The following is a 22,073-nucleotide window of genomic DNA, read 5'->3' on the forward strand; positions in this document are numbered from 1 at the left end:
AACTGGGTATATTGATACTGCTTCTACCAAACAGGGATAAATTGGTCACTTGCAACATGAGGGCATAACGTAATTCACCATAATGATTTGGGTATTTATGTAATTGAATTAGTCGACTAGTGATAAATTAATAAAAAACTAAGATGTCAAACTTTAAAGGGTATTTTAGTCTTTTCACTATTATAAAACGGAATTCTATAACAGTATAGGATGAAAAGTATTTATTTGTCTTTCTCAAACCTTTTAGATACTAACTTATCATTACGTAAAACCTTGGGGATGTTTAAGTCGTTCCCCCTTTATATACATAGAGAAAGACATAGAAGGGCACAGCAAGTCAGCACAGCAGAGTTCCAAATTCCAAGTAGTGGAAACGTCAATAATTTTGGAATAGAACACTAAAACCGGCGGTAAAGAGTGTGACAGTCTGACAAACTTACTGCTAGCAATTGAAACTACCTAATCAAGATTAGAAAGCTAATCAACCGAACGCAAGTAAAAGAAGAATATCGTGGTTCATTTGTTATTGAATAAGTTATATCCATGTTAAGATTCAGAATATAGAAACTCGCTGTACTATTATTACCACGAAATTACATATTATAATCCTCAATCACATACTTAAACACTCACTCGCAAGAACCACAATCTCTCTTCTCTCTTGACAAAGTAAATATAAAATCATATAGAGAAATCTATCCCCGATTCTCTACCCTCAAAAGAAACACAACTTTTGGTGGATTAACAACCCGATTTACATAAGAGAACAATAAAAGATGAAGAACCTTAGCAGAGGATTTTATATCGCAATTTTTACAGTGGAAGTGGTGAACTGTGCAAACTGGGAAAACTTCTGCTTTTATAGCATTGACCACGAGAGGAGTTCTCAGCCATTGAATTAGTCACAGATCAATGGCCAGGAATGCAAGAGAGATTTTGCTTGAAACAGCAGGGCATCACTAAAGCCGAAAACGACACAGTTTGAAGGCTTCACACATTAACAATTACAATAAATTAAATTAAATTAGTTTAAATTAGATGATGTGGGCCAGCCCAATTAAATTGGGTTCACCTATATATATATATAAAATCTTGTGACATAAGTTATATGATTGTCATTTTAAGAAGTTATAATTCTTTTATTTTGCCACGTCTATAGATTACTCAAAACATGATTACATATGATTGATGATGATGTGGATTTTTGACATTTGGTTAAATGTTATTGACAATAATGTGGTATAGTGATGAATTTAATTTGACGGCTGTGTAACTTGGTATAGTTGGTATTTGATATTGTTCATTATTAATAACATATATTAATAACCTTATTAATAATTTAATAAAATATTAATGCTTTGGATTGATACTCCGAAGATTACCTAGCACGTGGATGTGAGCTTTAATAAGATATTAATGCGTATTCCAAAAGTTGATATCAACCCAACCGTCTCTTAAACAGTTGAAGCGTTCACCTTCAAATTAATCTCCTTACGTTTCCTCTTCATCTTCTTCGTTACACGACCCATCTCTCTAATTATATAGCCAAGAATGGAAGACGAAGCAGAGATATACGACGGAATCCGAGCTCAGTTCCCGCTCGCATTTGGAAAACAATCGAAACCCCAAACCTCTCTCGAAAAAGTCCACGACGCCACTCGCCGATCTGAACAACCGCCTTCCCCCACCACCACCACCACCACCACCAATACCCAAGTTTTCGTCCTCAAAAGGTACCTCTTTTATCATTAATCACACTTCAATTTTTATGATAATTTGAACGCTTCGATGCTCAAATTTGATTATAACTTTCTGATTTTGCATTTTTTATGGTGGGTTTGATTTCATTTGATAACTTATGGATCACACTCATTGTTTTAAGTTTGATAAACCACTTATGTCTTATTTTAGCTGAAAAATACAAAAGGGATTCTGGCTATTCGGAAGTGCTTTTCTATTACAGAAAGCTCTTTGTCTCATGTAAGGGTTTTGATTTGTGGAATGTTACAATCTGTGAGATAGTTGAAAGCTGTTTGTTGAAGGAGGTTAGGAGCCGTTTGGCATCTCAAGAGTAGTCTTTTGTTAAAGAGAACCTAACAAGACAGGTTTGTAATTTGATTCTTGATTTGAATTCTTTTTGTGTTGTTTTGATGATCAATTCATTAGGGTTTCTTTTTGTTCAAGCCTTGGATTCAATCATTTTTGCCTTTTGGGGAACTTTTTGTTTGTGGGGTCAAGCGGGGTGAGTTTGAAATTGTTTATTAGAACTGAGTTTAATTTGTTTATGGTTTTTCACAGGAGGCAGAAACAAAGGCTAAGAACATGGAGGAAGAGATTTGTAGATTGCAGAAGACATTGGAGGAGAGGAATGGACAGCTTGAGGCTTCAGCTTCTAATACTGAGAAGGTATTAATTTTAATGAAATAAGGTCATGATTAACTAATAACAAGGCTATTTGCCATGTTGGTTGAGTTGATCTTGAATAATTATGTTTTTTTTTTTTTTTTTTTTTTGGTTGCATCTTTTGGGGTTGAAGTTATCCCATAATCATGGATGAATCGTGTTCTCATCTTTTTTATGCCTTTTGGGGTTTTCTTATTGTTTTTTGGTGGGGAGATCCCAGTAGAAGAAAGGTGACCAAGTGTTAAACATATTATAATGTTGTCTTGCCTTTATTTGTAGCTTGAATTATTCAAAAAAAATTTGTTGTTTATAAAAGAGATGGGAAAGCTTGGAAAATGAATTTAACTCACAATTCAAACCATTTAAAATCATTTGTTAGTTTTAGTATTTTAGAATGAATTTACTTGGTTGATGCTACTATTATATTCCAACATTTTTGTTGGTGTTTGTTCTGTTGGTGGATATTAATGTTGGCAGTCTTTTCTGCTAATTATTTTTTAAATTAGAAAATATGGGATGAATTTGGAGAGCCTGATGTTGAAAGGGATCAGACAATAATGGAGATTGAACAGGAGTGCTTGGCAGTATATGGGAGAAAAATAGATGAGGCAAAAGCTTCTAGAGCTCAACTTCAGAGAGCAATTGCTCTTTCTGAATCTGAAATTGCTAGTATATGTTCTTCATTGGGGGAGAGCAACCTGTGAATGTATGTTCCTTTTGGATTGAAGAAACAAGACTAATGCTTTAACTATACTTCTTAGTTAATATAGTGAAATTTTTTAAGTGGTTGATAATTTGTATGTGTTGGTTGAGGACTTCAGTGTGATCGAAAGGCTGGTGGAAATTTGAAGGAAAAACTTTAAATCATTATTCCACAATTGGAGGATGTGCACCAGAGGAAGACACAGAGAGAGTCAATTTGCTGAAGTGTTAAATAAGTTACAGGAAATATCAAACCTGATTAATCTGTGAAAAGACTAGAAAGGAATGTTGAAAAACTGCCTAATCATTTGAATCCTTGTTGTGGAGTCTATAAATTATACGCCCTCCATTTAAACCATAACGACTTACTTCAATTTTGACTCTTTAGGCTCTATCTCCTGATAGTACACGTATAAAACTGTGTCGAGCCCTTCCTGAAACATAACTTCGTATCTGACTTCAGTATATAAACGAACCCAGAGCATACCATTGGGAAGTGCTTCAGTAATTAAACCTTCATGAATCCATTCATTTTTCTTCTTTCATTCCAGGCAAAACCCCCTTGAAGTATCAACTAATGTAGGAGGAGTGATATTAGACAATTACACGTGCAGTTAGTGGATCTTTAAAGTGAAAAGGTTTGATGCCCTAATTTTTATTTTCCTTTTTTCACTCCTGCTGTCAGATTTGGAAATGAATGCTACAGATTAGTTACTTTTAGCCGTCATGTTTATGTTAAGATAGGTGAGAAATTGCATGTAATTTAGAATTATTTTTTCCTGCAAACTTGAAGCTGTAATATCACAACGACGTACTATGTAACTTAATCTACGATTGAGAAGTTGGCAATGAAAATTCGAAGTTTTCAAGACTCAAGAGGTCAAGATACAGAAAACGCAGAAGGTTTGTACTGTGTAAAACTGTTTTACAAGTTTATGAAATGGGAATTTATTGTAAATTTGATGAGGATGACGGAATGGTTATTATGGTGTGTGATTTTTGAAAACTGTTCCTCTATATTCATTCTAATGTGAATGTTATAAATCTCAAGATATTCTTACTTAATAATATCCATATAATAGTTGTAAAATCTAAAAACATTTGGAATATAACAAAGTAAAATATATTTATTTTTACTACAATTTTAATCAATTTTTAATGCATATATAGTATTCTCTTAATAATAAAAATACTTAGTTATAATTAAACATATGAAGGCCTAAATTAAAAAGTTTTGCTTAAGTCTAATGATCGTCGCGGTCACCTTGAATTTCATAAAATATCCTAAGGATTGTTATGCAATATGCTCTAAATTTAAGGAAATAGTTTCATACTTATTGAGTTTAATGGACCAAGATTTCTATTATGTGAGGTTTATTAAGTCTGATAAGAATTTGATTCTCCATTAGAAATTTATTCCAAAGAAATTTTCGAATTGTCATTTAGGGGTATGAGATTTGAATAAAATAATGGGAGCTAACTAGATTAGCATTAAAGGTTTAAATTTACAAGACTCTGATAAAATGTTTTAATTTCTTACAGCCTTTTTACAATAGCTGTTGTATTATATTTAGTTGAAAATGAGCAGTAATCTTCTTTGAAGGATTTTAGATGACAACAAGTTGATCGGACCCAATTTCAAAGATTGGTTAAAGAACCTGAGAATTGTTCTCAACTTTGAAAAGGCGGCATATGTTATGGAAGCACCCCTTCCACTCTCTATAGTTTTGGATGCCACACCGGAAGAGAGATAAAGGGTAGGGCTTCCAATGCAAGAAAGGTGGACATTCAAAGAGGATTCATCCTCTATATCTCGAGAGCTTGAAGAAAGCTCGAGTAGGTATATTCCATTCTTATGTTATAGAATTTGAATTAAGTGTTAATTCAAATTATCATTCTTGGATATTAGATTCAGTTGCTACATCTCACATATTTGTCTCATTACTGGCACTTCAGAATAGTTCTGCATTGTCAAAAGATGAAACCATTCTGAAGATGGCAAATGGAGAAAAAGTTGTGGTCAGACCATAGGTACTTGCCATTTGACATTGTCATTAGAACACATTTTGTGTTTGTACAAAATTTTGTTTTTTGCCAAAGCGACCATAAATATCATTTCTGTTTTTGTTTTATGTAAATCTAGTTACAAAATACAGTTTATTGGAAATAAATTAGTTGGCAAAGCTATCAATACAAATGGTTTGTATGTTGAAGAATATAATTATCATAACATAATTAATACCATTACTAATAAAAGAACTCAAAATGAAATAACTCCTAAATTACCTTAGCATCATTGACTAAGTCATATAGGAGATACAAGGATAATCAAGTTAGAAGCAAATGAGCTTTTAAGCCCATTGGGTTCAGAACTCTATCTGGCATGTGAATCTTAGCTTCAAGGAAAAATGACAAAATCTCCCTTTAAGAGTAAAAGGGAAAGATCCAAAGAATTATTGAATTTAATACATTCAAATGTATACAGACCATTTAGTGAAATGGCTCGAGAAGATTTTTAATATATACTTTATTACCTTTACTGACGATTATTCTAGGTACGGGTACATGTATTTGATGAAATATAAATCTGAATCCTTTGAAAAGTTCAGAGAGTTCAAGAATGAAGTAAAGAAACAAACCAAAAAGAGTATTAACAGTCTACGATCAGATCGTGGTAGTGAATACTTGAGTACAGAATTTCGAGTGTTTTTAAAGATAATGGTATAATATCCCAGTTGACTCCTCTAAATACACAACAATATAATGGTATGTCAAAAAGGAGGAACCATATTTTATCAGATATGGCATGGTCGATGGTGAGTTTCACGGACTTGCCAACGTCACTATAGAGATTTGCCCTTGTTACCGCTATGCACATTCTGAATAGGGCACCATCTAAATCTATCAAAAAGACACCATATAGGATTTGATATGGTAAACCTCCTAGTCTCAAATGTATGAGAATTTGGGGATGTCCAGCTTATGTCAAAATTTTCGAGATAGATAAGTTGGACGTTAGATTTGAGAAAGGTCGTTTTATTGGATATCCTAAAGACCATTTGAGATATTATTTTTACTTCCATTCTGATTAAAGAGTTTCGATAAAAAAAAAAATGCACATTTCCCTGAGAAAGAGTTCTTAGAGAAAGGTGGTGCGGGAAGAAAAATTGTGCTCTAGGAAGAGTCCGGTGAGCCTCAGACAAAAAATACTCAGATAGATGGTCCCTTTCAAGAAATCCCAACGCCTAAAATATCGGTCCCTATTCAGCAATCCTCTAGAGTATCTCGACCTTTGGAAATATATGGATATCTTCATGAGGATATTTTTGAATCTATTATGATTGGAGAAGTCAGTCATGATGATGATCGCAGAACCTTTGAAGAAGCGATATTAGATATCAATTCTAGTACATAGCTAGAAGCTATGAATTCTGAGATAGAATCCATGCATGCTAGTCAAGTATGAACTCTTGTTGACCCTCCAAAAGGAATATTTCTTATTGGTTGTATATGGGTCTTCAAGAGAAAGGTTGGCAAAGATGGAAAGGTAGAGACCTATAACGCTAGACTGGTAGCGAAATGTTATACTCAGAAACAAGGTTGGATTATGAGGAAACTTTTTCACTAATTGCAATGCTTAAATCCATCAGAATCATGCTAGCTATAGCAGCACACTATGATTATGAAATTTGATAAGTGGATATCAAAACAATGTTCTTTAATGGATTCATTGAGGAAAATATCTACATGCAACATCTTGTAGGTTTTGTATCCAATTCTAAAAGAAATAAGGTGTGCAAGCTGCATAGGTCCATTTATGGGTTAAAACAAGCTTTAAGAAGTTGTAACATTTGGTTTCATGAAACAATAAAATCGTTTGGTTTTATAAGAATCCGAATGAACTTTGTGTTTATAAATGGACAAAGGACCATACCATAATATTTCCCATGTTGTATGTAGATGGCATACTATTGATGGGAAAATGACATTGGAATGATGACTGAAGTTAAGTTGTGGTTATCCAGAACTTTTTCCATGAAAGACTTAGGAGAAGCGACCTATATCCTTGGAACTCGTATCTATAGAGATAGAGCAAAATGATTAATAGGCTTATCCCAAAGAATGTATATAGAAAAGGTGCTGAAACAGTTCGACATGTAAGACTCCAAAAAGGGTTTTTTGCCTGCAGTCACAGAATTCATCTTTCCAAAGATATGAGTCCCAAGACTGATCAGGAGTGTGAGTGGATGCATGAGATACCTTATGCTTTAGACGTAGGTAGTCTCATGTATGTTATGTTATGTACTAGGTCTGATATAGCATATATTGTAAGTGTTATGAGCATATATCAGTTCGACCTAAGGGAGAAGCACTAGTTTGTTGTTAAAACAATCCTTAAGTACTTAAGAAGAACTAAGAATTTAATCCTAAGTTACGGAGATTCAGAATTGAAGATTTAGAGATACTCAGACTCTGTTTTTCAATTAGACGTGGATGATAGAAAGTCTACATCTGGTTTCGTTTTCATATGTAATGGAGGAACGGTTAGTTGGAAAAGTTCCAAATAGTCGACGATTGTCAATTCCACTATAGAAGCTGAATATGGAAGCTAGGATGCTTAAGTTCTTAACTGAACTTGGTGTGGTTCCAATATAAAGGTTATCAGATAACATTGTATTGTGTCAATACTGGGGTTATTGCACAGGCAAAGGAACCAAGGGCACACCAGAAGTCCATACATATCCAACGTAAATATCATTTTTTTAAGAGAATTCGTTGGAGCTGAAGAAATTTGGGTGCAGTAGACACCTTCAACTGAATATGTAGCTGACCCACTTACTAAAGCGATGACACATAAGTAGTTAAACCATCATTTTGATAAGATGGGTATTAGATACCACACTAATTGGTTCTAGTGTAAGTGGGAGATTTGTTAGTGTATGCCCTAGGAACCAATCATGTTGTCAGTTGCAGGGCGTTATATTTTGAAAATGGAAGAAATAGTTCTGATTTCATATGTTGTTTACTACTTCATTTATACTCTTTATAATGCATGTGAAATAGTCGGATGATACGGATCTTTAGAAGATCAAATCATCGATGCATTCTCTACATAAGTAATGTTAATTGGGCAATAACATTGTATAGTAGGCATACTGAATGCCTCCATTGAATATCATGTGACAGTATTAGTGTGGATGATTATAAGAGGTATATCACTAGGGCATTAGCATGGATAAAAAGTTGGTGAACTGCTTATTGAATATGATCGATTATGATGAATCACATGGACATTTAGAATATGGTCAATGATACATCGTAGGATCATACTAGGGTACCACTAATCCTTAGACCTGAGACGTCACGGTTGAATTTGACATATGATGCATATGATTCATAAAGTGTATATACACAAGACTAGTCATATTTTGTGTAAGAAGCCAGTTTGGTCATATGTTATTCATGTGCAAGATGGGATCCGTTGACTCGAAATAGTTTGGTCTCGAGTTCCCAGATGAATGTTAATAAACATTGGAAAAGGGAAATCTCTGGCTAGAGTACAAAATAGTCATATGAAAAAAGAGCTTCATGATGACACGTTCCATTGTATTGATTGACAATTCGGATAAAACTTAAGTTAAGGGTTTTGACATACCATGAACCTATACTTAATCGGGATTAGACAACGAAGGGATTTTATTACATAAAACGTATGATCAGGAAAAAAGGTTCATTGGAGTTTAACTTTATTATGGCTTAGGGGTTATGGAGCATTGCTAGATGCTTATCATAATCGGTGAGAGTTTCGATCATAAAGAGTTATGACGAAATATATCGGATTGTGATATTGGGCCCACAACTAGGTTATAGTGAACTTAAGTGGTCACACCTAAAAACTAAGTATGAGAAGAGAGAATAATACATATCGTTAAAGGTAAACGATGTTCAGATGTAAACGTGTGCATCCGAATATGTATTGATGAGAAATGATTACTCATGGAAAGCTAGCACTTACCAAGGGTAATAAGGTAATTTGGTCATTATTGGATTAGATTCAATGATGGACTAAAATATATTATTGAATTGGATTCAATAATGGGTTAAATATTAAACGGGATTATTTTATATGTCTTGATTATAAATTTGTTTAAATCAAGGATTTAATATTAAGGAGTTAATATTAAATTGAAATTGTTTCAAGGGTTTAGGATCAATAATGATTTAATATTAAATTGAAATTACTTCAAGGACTTGAAAATAATATTGAATTTGTATTAAGTGTTAATATATGATTCATATTAATTCAAGGACTTGAGAACAATTTTAAAATGGTCCTTGTGTATGTGAGTAATGCTATACTTACACCATTTTTTTACACCATTTAGTAAACATCATGATGTGGCATATGCTACAACCACACAAATTATATTATAATATTAAAAATTCAAAATAATTAAAAATTTGTGTGGTTGTGACATATGTCACATCATGATGTAATAAAAATTGTGTAAAAGAGTGATGTAAGTGTAACATTACTCTGTGTATAAATAAGTGATATTCCCAAATTTAATCTAATTTTTCACTTTGGATTGAAAATCTCTCTCTTGAGCTCTCATGGCCGGCTCTCTTTTCTTCATTTTGGGGTGGACTTTACTTTGAGGATTTTCATCAAATTTATTGAAGATCTTGAACTCTTTTTGAAGTTACAAGAGTTGTAAAGCATAAAAGGTAACAATTTCACCCTTTTAATTTCAATAACATGTCATATGATCTTATACCATGTTTCACACCAATTTTACCCTCTCTGAGCATGAATTCTTATAGCTAGAAGGTGGGCATGATTCATACTAGCTCTCCATGTTTTTCCAGCAAGCCTTAAAATCTTCACGTTATAAGATGTGAACATCTGAGCATGATAAAGTCTGAATTTGGCAATGTGATACACACAAGAGTTGTAGCCCTTCGATTAGCTTTTTGATGGTCCAAGAATCATCCAAATCTGAGGTCTATAGCTCAAGTTATTTTCAAAATACTGAAGCCTATTCTAGATCCGATATCTTAGATCACGTGGCCAGATCGCACGCATTAGAGCTCTTAGATCACATGGCCGGATCGCCAAGATCGCACGCATCAGAGCTCTTAGATCGCACGCATTAGAGCTCTCAGATCGCATGGCTAGATCACCCAGATCGCATGCATCAGAGATCTCAGATTGCGTGGCTAGATCGTCCAGATCGCGTGGCCAGATGCCTAGATCGAGTGGCTAGATTGCCTAGATCGCATGCATTAGAGCTCTCAGATCGCGTGGCCAGATCACCTAGATAGCATGCATCAGAGCACTCAAATTGTGTGGCCAAATCGCCCAGATCACATGCATCAGAGCTCTCAGTTTGCATGGCTCGATCTCCTAGATCGCACATATCAAAGCTCTCAGATCGCGTGGCTAGATTGCCCAGATCACACGCATCAGAGCTCTTAGATCGTGCTTTCAAGCAATCAAATTGCTCTCCCCAACGGCCAGATCGTGCTTCCGAGCACTCAGATCACGCTCCCAAGCGGCCAGATTGTGCTATCGAGCAGCTAGATTGTGCTTTCGAGCACTTAGACCGCACGTTCAGGATCATCCAAATTGTGCATTCAAGATCATTGAGATCACACATTCAAATCATTTAGATCGTGCTTCCGAGCTGCCAGATCGTGCTTCCAAGCACCTAGATCGCTGATCCCAAGTTCTCAGATCAAGCTTCGCTCTTTCTAATCGAACTCCTTGTGTTCTCATATCAAGCTTTGCATTTTCTAATCGAACTCCTTGTGTTCTTAGATCCAGCTTCGTGCTTTTTGATCGAACTCTTTGTGCTATATGTTTTTTGATCAAACTCCTTATGCTCTCGGATCGCAAAGAGCTCTTGAGTTCTCAAATCAAAGCTCCTTGCGCTTCATATTGAGCTCTTTATGCTCTCTGATCGAGCTCATAAGTTTGATCATTTGCTTGAGATCGCATGCTACGGATCGTCCAGATCGCACACCTCAAGCTCTTAGGTCGAGCCCCTATTAAATTGCGATCAACTCTCAGCTCTAAGATTCCAAACAGCCTCAGGTCGTGTTCTCAGTTCTTAGATCGTGATCAATTCTCAGTTCTCATATCACGACTAGCTGCCTGAGTTAGAAAAAACGCATAGAAAACCCAAAACATCCTCAAAACATGCCAAAATGGTGGATTTTGGCCCCGAAAATGATCCCAACGGGAATTCCCTGTTGCCACGATGCAGAGCTTGGAACGAGCTTTCCGTGGATATCTTACAGCCTCCAAAACTCTTTTCGGATCAAAAGTTATGGATGTTTTAAGTTGGCTTGCCCGTTTAGGATCTCTGAGCCACACGTTTGGGTTTTTGATGCTCAGTTCTCTACACGAATTCATCTACTAGACATTTTATGTCAATTATCAAATCGCGCTCAGCTTCGATTCGCTCCAAGTGCTTAGATCGTAGTCCTAGTTCTCAACACTCAATCACGTCAAGCATAGTTCGAGCCCTTCAGTTCGAGACTGCAATCTATAGTGCGACAGCCATTCAAATCTAAGACATGAGTTTTTGAAGTGCAATTATGCATTTCAAAAACCAGGGCGTCGGGGTGGTTAGGGGTCTATTGTGCAAAAAATACACACTGATGTCAGCACCACCAATTATAGCTTAACAAGCACTCAAAGACAAAGTTTCTGCCAAAACCCAAACCGCCTCAAAAAAATATTTTATATCAATCATATCCCATTTTAAGATAAAGATAAAGGAGTGGTCTCCACATGTCAAGTTAACTTGCAAAAACAGTCATTATATTTACCTCAAAGGTATAAATGGGTACTTCTCTTCACGATAGAGGTGGCTGGGCGTATGAGAGCTGGGCGCAAACGAGAGTTTCAACCATTATTTTTTTCTCTATAAATAAAGCATTTCTCCATTTTTGTATACCTTATAGATAATATCAGAAAAATAGTTAGAGAATAATAAAATAACAGTGGATATAGGATTTGATTTAAGCATTCGAACCACTATAAAAATCTCTTTTATCAATCTATTATTTATGTTTCTGCAAACATGTATAATCTCTGCATCATAATCAACTCTTATAATCATTTATGTGTAATTTTTAAGATCAACTTAATTTACACGTGCAGAGGTCATTAGTGTCAAAACACACGTCAACAAGTTAGATGCATTCTTATCATTGTAATAAATGTTCAGACAAGAATTTTCTTTGCTTTTTACGTTGAACAAAACCCAGATTATTGGAGCTAAGAAATACGAGCGAGAACAAGTCAATGCGCTGACGAAATAAAATTCGCTGTTGAATTAAGATTACGTTTGATTATCCACTAAATCACGGCACATTTTGCCCTTCTCTGGAACATAAAATTAAATTAAAATGTCTTGAAAATCAACCTGGCAAGAAATTCTGACGCCACCCTACCAGACAAGATATATTTATAAAGCTGTCTTTTTCATATTTTCTCTCCAGAAGCACTTAATAGGAAGAGGTAGCCCACTCATTAATATCACAATTCACAACTACTCTTGAAAAATAAAAATCTTCATAAATGAATCAAAAATCATTTACACAATAACATCAAGCCAATCCTGAAAGATGGTTACTGTAACATGGCTACTGAGAACTTTGCTTGTCTTCCACCTCTTGCATTTGTCAACTTCCGTTGACACTATAACATCCACCCAATCCATTAAAGATGGTGATGAAATTGTCTCTATAGGCAAAATCTTCGCGCTTGGATTCTTCAGTCCTGGAAACTCTATGAAACGATATGTGGGTATTTGGTATTACCAAGTTTCGGAACCGACAATTGTGTGGGTGGCAAACAGAGACAATCCTGTCAATGATACATCCGGGATCCTCTCAATCAACACTCATGGAAACCTCGCCCTGTTTGGAAGTAACGAAACCGTTCCTGTCTGGTCCACCAACATTCCGGTCACCTCCGCAAAGAACACCGTAGCTCACCTCTTGGATTCAGGAAATCTTATTCTTCTTCGAAATGATACCAAGAAGTTACTATGGCAAAGTTTTGATTATCCTACACAAACTTTGCTTCCATTTATGAAACTTGGGCTGAACAGACGAACGGGTCTAAATCGGGAATTAACAGCTTGGAAATCCGCGGATGATCCTGGAACAGGGAACTTCTCTTACAGAATTGACCCAACTGGATTTCCTCAATTGTCTTTGTACAAGGGTACAACAAAGTGGTGGAGATCCGGGTCATGGACGGGGCAAAGATGGAGCGGTGTACCCGAAATGACTAGTAATTACATCTTTAACGTTACGTTTGTTAATAATCAAGATGAAGCATCCATTGTTTACACAGTAACTAAACCTTCTGTTACTACGAGGATGATAGTTAATGAGTCAGGATTTGTGCAACGTTTCACCTGGAGCAATGCGGATCGTAGATGGATCGGGTTCTGGTCATCCCCAAAGGAGCAGTGTGATTATTATGGGCATTGCGGGGCAAGTGGTAATTGTGACCCGTATCACGCAGATAAGTTTGAGTGCACTTGCCTACCTGGGTTCGAACCCAAGAGTCCTGATGAATGGTACTTGAGAGACGGGTCAGGTGGGTGCAAGAGGAAGCGGGAGATGTCCACGTGCCAAAAGGGAGAAGGGTTCGTGAAGGTAGCACGTGTGAAGATACCGGATACAAATGTAACACGTGTAGAGATGAGTTATGATTTGAAAGCGTGCGAGGAAGAATGCTTGAAGAATTGTTCGTGTTTGGGTTACACAAGTGCATATGGTGAAAGTAAGGGAGGGATTGGGTGCTTGACATACTACCGAGATTTGATAGATACAAGAACTTATGCCAATGCTGGTCAAGATATGTATGTAAGAGTTGATGCCGCGGAATTAGGTATTTGTCTATTTTCAACTACCTACCTCCTTTATTATTTATTTATACTTCCAACTGCTTGCAAAGACTTTTTTCACTCATTATGAGTACCACGTGACAACATCTTAGTGGTAAACTTTTGCATTTATAAATTAATAATATATTACCTTAATTATTAAGGCAATCAATTACACAAATATGTTATTAAATTATTCCGTTAGTATGTATGTAACTGACACAAGTGAAAACGTTTAAACAATGGATACACCCAATCCTAACTCAATCAAAGTTTCCAATAGTTCTTATGTTCGCCTACCTTATTTCCTTCACAAAGCAAAACTCCCGTGTGTCTCATCACGTACCTTGACTGACTTGGCTGACATGGTAAGCCTATCCAATGAAACAAAAACATTTATTATTAATTTTGAAAACCACCTCTTATTGTAAAGGTTATTGGTAAATAATAATTCCGTACTCATTTGTGAATCGCAATAATACATATCATTATATCATCCCATGGTCTCACCACATTAACCAAGTGAAGTAATGAGATTGTCTTATACTGTATAAGTATCTCTAGACTGATTTTTTATCCTCAGAATTCTTTTTGTATATCAACTATCACTTATGAAAGATTCACTTTATATTTCATGGAACAATATGTAACAATAAGTATTTAAAAGAGAAAATTTGACAAATATGTATCAATATATGTCATTATATCATCCTATGGTCTCACCATCTTAGTCAAGTGGGGTGATGGGATTGTCCCATATAAGTATCTCTAGACTAATGGGATTATTCCAATAATAATATTTTGCTTACAATTGAATTATATAACCTGACAAAAATTACACAAAATTCATGTAAAATGACTATTTTGTCTTTTGTTTTTTTACCTGTTTGTATGATTCAGTTGTAAACATAGCTCCAAATAAGTATTCTACTCGAGCCATTTCTAAAAACATAAGCATCATTATTGAATATTTTATTGGTAGCACAAGTCAATCAATCAAATTTATTACTAATAAGATGCCATATAAACACTGAAGCTTTATCATCCGATTGCATGTCCTGATACATTAATTGTATTTGTTCCAATGCTCTTATATTTAAAATGTCTTATATTGTTTTTCTACTGCTTAGCTTTATATGCGAAGAAAGGTTCACTTACGAAGAAGACTATTTTGGCAATTGGCATAGTCTCTTCCGTTGCAACAATTCTCTTGTTAGCATTTGCTTATTGGTTATTCAGAAGAAAAAGAGCAGGTAATAAATCAATTTCTTCAATCCTTTCCTTGCCCTCTATCCTACCTGCATTGCTTTCTACCATTTCTAAAATTGTGTACAAATTTGATCACCATTATTTGTTTATGTTTTTTTTATGCCAGATAAAGCAAGAGATGCCAAGAATATTGAATTTAGTCTTACCTCAAGTTTAACACATTTCGACGACTCCATCAGTGTAAAGGAACCAGATGGGAGTAGAAGCAATTTTGATTTACCAATGTTTCAGCTGAGCACCATTGTTGCAGCCACAAATAATTTCTCTCCTGATAGAAAACTTGGAGAAGGTGGTTTTGGCTCTGTTTATAAGGTACTTTCCTCGGGCCTCTTGATTTCATGACATTTTGTTTTTCATTTTTATATACAATAAGTTCTCTTTTGTGCTATTCTATATGTTTAGAATTGAAGGTGAAACGTTAGTTACACTACCGAACTATGGTTTCAGGGTACACTTCGAAATGGGAAAGACGTAGCAATTAAAAGACTATCTAAGTACTCGGGACAGGGAATAGAACAGTTCAAGAATGAAGTTTTACTTATTGCAAAACTCCAGCACAGAAATCTTGCGAGCATTTTAGGTTGTTGCATTGAAGGAGAAGAGAAGATGTTAATCTACGAATACTTGCCCAACAAAAGCTTGGACGCTTTCATTTTCAGTAAGTCTTTCACTTCTTCAATTACCACTTTGAGAACTCATCTTGTCCTTCTTTTTGTTTCCTTATTCTAAGATGTAAAAGTTTATTTCAGTTTTCCATTATTAAACAAAATTATTCAAAATTTGGATTCAGATGAAACAAACAGGAAATTATTAGATTGGAGTAAAAGATTTGAAATCATTTGTGGGATTGCTCGAGGAATCTTATATCTACACCAGGACTCGAGATTGAGAATTATTCATAGAGATTTAAAAGCCAGCAATGTTCTACTAGATATTACAATGAACCCAAAAATTTCTGATTTTGGAATGGCCAGGATATTTGGTGGTGACCAAATTCAAGCAAATACCAATCGCGTGGTTGGAACATAGTAAGTTCCCAAACCCGAAACTTCAAAAAGAATTTAAGTTTCATCCATATGGACTTGATTAATTAATTTTTTCTTTGTTGATTTATTTCTTTTTCAATGTGATGTCGTCGCAGTGGTTATATGTCACCAGAGTATGCCATGGAAGGACTATTTTCGATAAAGTCTGATGTTTATAGTTTTGGAGTTTTACTGTTGGAAATCATCACAGGTAGAAAGAATAGTGGTTTCTATCTAGAAGACGCTGCCTCTTCAAATTTGGTTGGACATGTAAGCAAGCGAATTTGCACATTATTGCTCAAAACCTGACCTTAATTTGTAAATTTTGTAAGTGATTTGTTTGACAAATGTGTTAGATTTGGGATCTATGGAGAGAAGGAAGAAGCTTGGAGATGGTTGACGAATTATTAGGAGAATCATACACGGTACATGAAGTATTGAGATGCATCCAAATTGGTCTATTGTGCGTGCAAGAACAAGCAACAGATCGACCAACAATGTCAATGGTCGTCTCCATGTTGGGCAACGATAAAGATCTTCCTTATCCAAAACAACCTGCATTCATTGGAAAAAGATTCACCAAGACTGATGAGAGTAGTGGAGGAATCAGTTCCTTAAATGAAGTCACAATCTCTCTGGTTCGTGGTCGCTAGAGGTACAAGCTCTTAAAAATTGAACAGAGGTGCGTCAGAACGTGGATTAATTAAATGATAAATCCCAATTATAATGGGTTTTATTGTCCATCCCCATAAGAGATCTAGCAGTTTTAAACTCTGTCATGCTTTCTAAAAAGTATTATATATCTCTCAGACAGTTTTTTTCTTTTTCTTTTTCAGGGGTAAAACATAGTCTAAAGAAGTAAATGATAATCTAGAGAGATGCATACTACTTTCATAAAACCCTAGAGGCGTTTAAACATTTCTAATCTCTCAGGGCTAGATGATAAAGCCCCAATTATATATATATCGTTAAGTTTGTTTATAATTATATTGATGAACTTGCGATAGGTGTTCATATTAGCGTTTGTGGTCATTGATTTATTGAATTCTATGTCAAATTCGCCTTATTTGTAATAATATAATTATTCTTATTAACAAGTTTAAATTTGGACGCAGCAACAAACAACATTTAACATTGTTGGTAACAAGTTTGATGTTGCTCTAACCAGTGTTTTAAAACCCGATCGATTCAACTGGGACCTGAAGCCTTCACGGGTCGGGTTATAAATTTTCCTATTCTTTGAAAACCTCAAACTTAGGACATCAATCTATAAATAATTAAAGGTTGGAATGTTAGGGCTTTTGAAGAGGAATGCCCGATGAGTGCAATGGTAGCGACGAGGGTGATTTCCGGTGAGTGAATCAACCGAAAATCGCAAAATTGTGTCACTGGAAAAAGTTTGCTGTTTTCGGCGATTGGGAGGGCGAACGGCGGAGGTGTGAGATGGGTTTTGGTCAAGAGGCTGAGGGAAGTGTTGTCGTCGCCTGAACATGCCCTATTTGCCCATGCCGATGGTGGTGTTTGGGGTGTTTTCGCAAGATTTTAAACCTATAGAGACTTACATGTAATTTTTAGGGGTATTTGTTAGATTTTAAACCTTTGGACATCGGTTTGACTTGCTGGTCAAACTAGTTAAATCGGTCAACCTTAGATCCGATTACTTTGCCGGGTTTCACCTTGAGTTGGGTTTTAAAACACTGGCCCTAACAAATCCATTTTAACTTATTAGATACACTTAAAAGAATGTTAAACATGCACATGTACATTACACATAACTAAATATAAATATAATACTAAATATTGTAACACACACTATTATCTCAAAATAAAATTTATCTCAAAATAAAATTTATTATCACAAGGGTTGCCCTGGTTAAGAATGTTTGCTCATTTCATTGACTTCATTGGTTCAAACCACTTTAGGGTTACCTATCACATACTTGTGATTTATATTGGAACACTAGGCTTGTTAAGAGTTCAATGTGCATTGATGATTAGTTGAGATATGCACAAACTGGCCTAAACACCCTGATAAAAAAATAATTATTTTATTAATAACTCAAAAAGGAAATACAACATTATTTAAAGCAAATATCAAAATTGTATATAAAAAGTAAATCCCGTATGTTTGGCCTTTTTGTAAGGGGTCATTTCTAGTTCAAAAAATGTGACCCTAACTTCTGCTAGTTTCGAAAATGCAACCCTAACCCTTATGTGTTTGGCCTTTGTATTTTTTTTTTAAGTAAACACTGACTGTTTTTGAAAACGTCATCAATTCAACATTCAAATTTATCAACAATTTCATTAATTTAACCTTCAAAACATATATTAACCTCTAAACATTGTTGACAAGTTTTAGTACAAATGTCATTTCCTTCAAACTTAAATAGAATAACATAAGGGTCCATAAAAGTATGAGTTAAAATTGTATTTCCGAAACCAACAAATGTATACTACAAAAAAACCATATACACGGGAGGTTTACTAAAAATAAACGTATATAAAACATTAATAATGTTTTGCTTATAACTAAGTCATATTACAAGACAAAAATTACATAAAATTTATGTAAAATGATTACTTTATCTTTTTTTTTTATCTATTTGTATGATTCAGTTATATGACTCAATTGTAAACATAACATTGCTCATGAAATATATAACCTATCTAAAGTCTAAACATAATAAAATTGTATAAAACGCCAACCCGGCATAGTGCTCATCATGATATGTCTTGGGCTCTACATAGATAGCTCATAGGGCTCAGATTTGTAGGCCCATTCTTCTCCTGTAGCCCAATTGTTAAGTATTCTCTTCCTGCTAATCCAAATAAAAGAAACCAGTTTTCTAATCTTCATAGGCAATCCTGATGTGCAATTTATATTACAGAACACAACTTCGAATTAGACATTAATATCGCATATGTTCCAATCATTTCTTGTTTGAAAACAATTGATTCCCGAAATTTGGGTATAAATAACCATATTTATTATAGCATCTAGTTATTAATTTAATAGTGGTCATTATCCATTTCCATGCCAAAGTGCTCAAACACTTTTTTCATCAACTTTATTTTATTACTCTACTTGTCCACTTGCCTTCTGGTTTAGTTTAGTTTAGTTTACTTGCTTCTTGCATGCTTCTTCTTTTAATATTAATTTCTCTCTCTTTTCGTAATCATTTCTTTTCATACGTTAAAGAATTAATATAAGTTAGGTCTTATGGTAATTTCATTCCCTTAAGCAAAGGTGAGTTTAATCAGTTTTATAAGGGATCTTCAAAAGCTCCCCAGGTTATCTTTAGAAATCATATTATTTCTCAAATTAATTTTGTAGACGTAGAATGACAAACATACCCATATATATTATTTTGAATTATAAATCAATTCTATATTAAAAATTAATTAATTAAATCTCTTAAATTTTTTTTTTAATGAATATTTGTGGAGGCTTTGGGCCGTAGGAAGCAGTCGAAGCTCTTTGCTTCGCAAACAACTTAACGTGGACTTGATTTCGATTATTCTATTGAAATTGCATAAATCACCGTAAAGATCCTAACAACACCAATAGTGTGTGTCATTGGACATTGGATACTTATAGGTAACATTTGCTGATCTCGACAACTATCCAATTTTTTTTTTTTAAATTAACTTATTAATTACTAATTTATAATACTATTTTTTATACTTAAAAAAAATATAGTTTTATGATTATAAAATATTTTAATAATAACATTTTCTTTTTTACCATTATATATATAACAATTACTAGAAAACTAAATTTGAAAAGCTTGTTTGGTTGAGCTTACTACGGGATAAAGAACTTATTTAAATTATATATTTTTTTTTAGACTGTTTGGTGGCATTTTAAATTGTTTATAGAATTTTAAATAAACTATTTTACAGTTTATTAGAAAAACTCAAATTTTAAGCTTTTCTCATAAGCTGATTTTACATATTTAGAGTGCTAAAACTTCAAAAAATTTTAGATTCAATTGTATAAATTGACTTGATTTATTGTATATTAGAGTTCTTTTTAGTAAATTAATATCAGAAATGTTTTTCACAAAAACTCAATTCATATAAACTTTAATAAGTTCTTCTTTCTCAAGCTCTATTCAAAGAAGCTCTAAACATGTCTGTATAAATTTTGAACCTCACAATAATTAAAAAAAAAAAAAAAATTTAAGTTATAGCTTCTAAAAAGGTATTTCTACGTTTGCACAAGAATATGTCAATTGGCGAGGTTTACCAAAGTGAGGACGGTGACTGAGCACAAAACCCATGAATCACGTTGGCAGTTTGATCGTTATATTTAATAAATATTATAAAAACTTGAGGTTGAGAACCTCCAACCATCACTCTTCACTCATTATATAAAATATTGATTAAACCTTCACTTTCTTGCCAGCTGTCACCTTGATGGCACGGACTCTCTCTCTTTCTTCTTTTTCAATTATCTTTTTTCTGAAAATTAATTATGTTATATATGTTGCTTTTCCAATGGAGTTTTTAAATAGTAATTACATGTTAGAATTAATCCTAAAACGATAAGGTAAATATATCTAATCCATTATTCATATTCTAGTTTCCATATTTAACATGAAAAGTATTAAATGAAATAATTGGTGGGCACGCATGCATATTCTAATAATTTAGTACGACTTGTGCCTTTGATCTTATCAAACTGTACTCTCTGTTTCTGTACATTAATTCCTGATTTGTCTATTTTTTTTTTTTTCTTCTTTCACTCTACCCAATTCATATAATTATATTGCATTTACTAAATCATATCAATACTTCACCAATTATACCTCCAATTGGTAATTAATACAGTTATTAATCAATTAAATTTTTTTTTTTTAAGAGAAAAATCAAAAGCCTTTCCTTTTTCGGTGTAATACTTTTTTTTTTTTCTTTTAATTTTTCAAAACATGTTTCTATCCTTAAAGTTGATCACATTTTGGGCGATTTCCACAAAATCAAAATATGCTTATTAGGAAATTTTAATCCAAAAAAAAAAAAAGATAACTGTTACGGAGTTTAGGATATTATCTCAATAAATACATTTTATAAACAAAACAGAAAAGTTCCTTATAAATTTTTAAATAATCTAAAACTAATATTTATTTGAATAAATTTAAAAAAAAGAAAAAAAAAAAACTTGATAGGTCAGTAAAATCTATTTTAACAAAAAGTTTGAGGTATAATTTTTAAACCCCCAAGGTTTAGCCACACTTATAAATCCTCTTGACTTATGGATAATGACATAGAACCCCCTGTCATTATCATTCTCTCCTTAGTTTTAAACAAATATAGCAAATGACCTAATTACCCTCAAACACCTATCCACCATCAACCTAGAATAGCCCCATCTTCTCCTTCCCTACTGCTTGTAACCCAAAACATTTGGCACTACATATAAGGGAAAAATAAAAAATTCAATTTTAATTATTAACAAACATCAGAACCTAGCTCCACTCCCTAGCCTAGTAGCCGCTACCCATCGCAACTTACCAATTTTTTCAAAACCGCCACACCCTTATCTTATTTCCCTCCACCATAAATCTCCAACTGAAAACAGAAGGGATAGTAGTTGTATAACCCCCCTAGGTTTACCCTATATGTTTACCCTATCCTAAACCTCCCGGGGTATTTAGAATGACCCTAAACCCCTTGCCATTACCCGAAAGCTATGAAGTCTCCATTAAATTGAAAAGGCGAAGGGCAAAATGGTGAAACGGATTCGAAAAAAAATCTCTCT

At 34.1% G+C, this 22,073-nt stretch overlaps 2 protein-coding genes and 1 long non-coding RNA gene across 7 annotated transcripts; all 3 read left to right on the top strand.

The window, feature by feature from the left end:
• The first annotated feature begins 1,421 nt into the window (after positions 1-1,421).
• On the top strand, positions 1,422-4,111 carry LOC116135098. 5 transcript variants are annotated; one of them, XR_004128846.1, is made up of 4 exons: positions 1,422-1,733; positions 1,912-2,105; positions 2,299-2,406; positions 3,225-4,111. It is a non-coding gene; the product is annotated as an uncharacterized LOC116135098 (long non-coding RNA). The 5 variants fall into 5 exon arrangements; XR_004128847.1 differs by having other exon boundaries at positions 3,657-4,111; XR_004128844.1 differs by having other exon boundaries at positions 1,423-1,733; positions 2,910-4,111.
• An 8,563-nt stretch (positions 4,112-12,674) lies between these two features.
• Positions 12,675-14,109, top strand: LOC116135144 (G-type lectin S-receptor-like serine/threonine-protein kinase At1g11410). The gene has a single exon (XM_031420850.1). It carries the CDS (start codon positions 12,745-12,747, stop codon positions 14,107-14,109), a length of 1,365 nt encoding a protein of 454 aa, XP_031276710.1. The 5' UTR covers positions 12,675-12,744.
• A 1,041-nt stretch (positions 14,110-15,150) lies between these two features.
• On the top strand, positions 15,151-17,369 carry LOC116135096 (G-type lectin S-receptor-like serine/threonine-protein kinase At1g11410). The gene is made up of 7 exons (XM_031420795.1): positions 15,151-15,271; positions 15,394-15,599; positions 15,735-15,945; positions 16,078-16,315; positions 16,429-16,582; positions 16,669-16,994; positions 17,149-17,369. Exons 2-6 carry the CDS (start codon positions 15,510-15,512, stop codon positions 16,963-16,965), a joined length of 990 nt encoding a protein of 329 aa, XP_031276655.1. The 5' UTR covers positions 15,151-15,271; positions 15,394-15,509; the 3' UTR covers positions 16,966-16,994; positions 17,149-17,369.
• The last annotated feature ends 4,704 nt before the right edge of the window (positions 17,370-22,073 follow it).

Source organism: Pistacia vera, unplaced genomic scaffold (genome assembly GCF_008641045.1).
Source record: "Pistacia vera cultivar Batoury unplaced genomic scaffold, PisVer_v2 Contig294, whole genome shotgun sequence".
Lineage (NCBI taxonomy): Eukaryota > Viridiplantae > Streptophyta > Magnoliopsida > Sapindales > Anacardiaceae > Pistacia > Pistacia vera.

What these genes read in the sequence shown, in the direction of transcription:
- LOC116135144 (XM_031420850.1), top strand. Translation starts at nt 12,745, where the DNA reads ATGGTTACTGTAACATGGCTACTGAGAACTTTGCTTGTCTTCCACCTC.
- LOC116135096 (XM_031420795.1), top strand. Translation starts at nt 15,510, where the DNA reads ATGTTTCAGCTGAGCACCATTGTTGCAGCCACAAATAATTTCTCTCCT. An exon ending in GTTTTGGCTCTGTTTATAAG is followed by an intron (nt 15,600 to 15,734) that starts GTACTTTCCTCG and finishes CTATGGTTTCAG; the next exon opens with GGTACACTTCGAAATGGGAA. An exon ending in CTTGGACGCTTTCATTTTCA is followed by an intron (nt 15,946 to 16,077) that starts GTAAGTCTTTCA and finishes ATTTGGATTCAG; the next exon opens with ATGAAACAAACAGGAAATTA.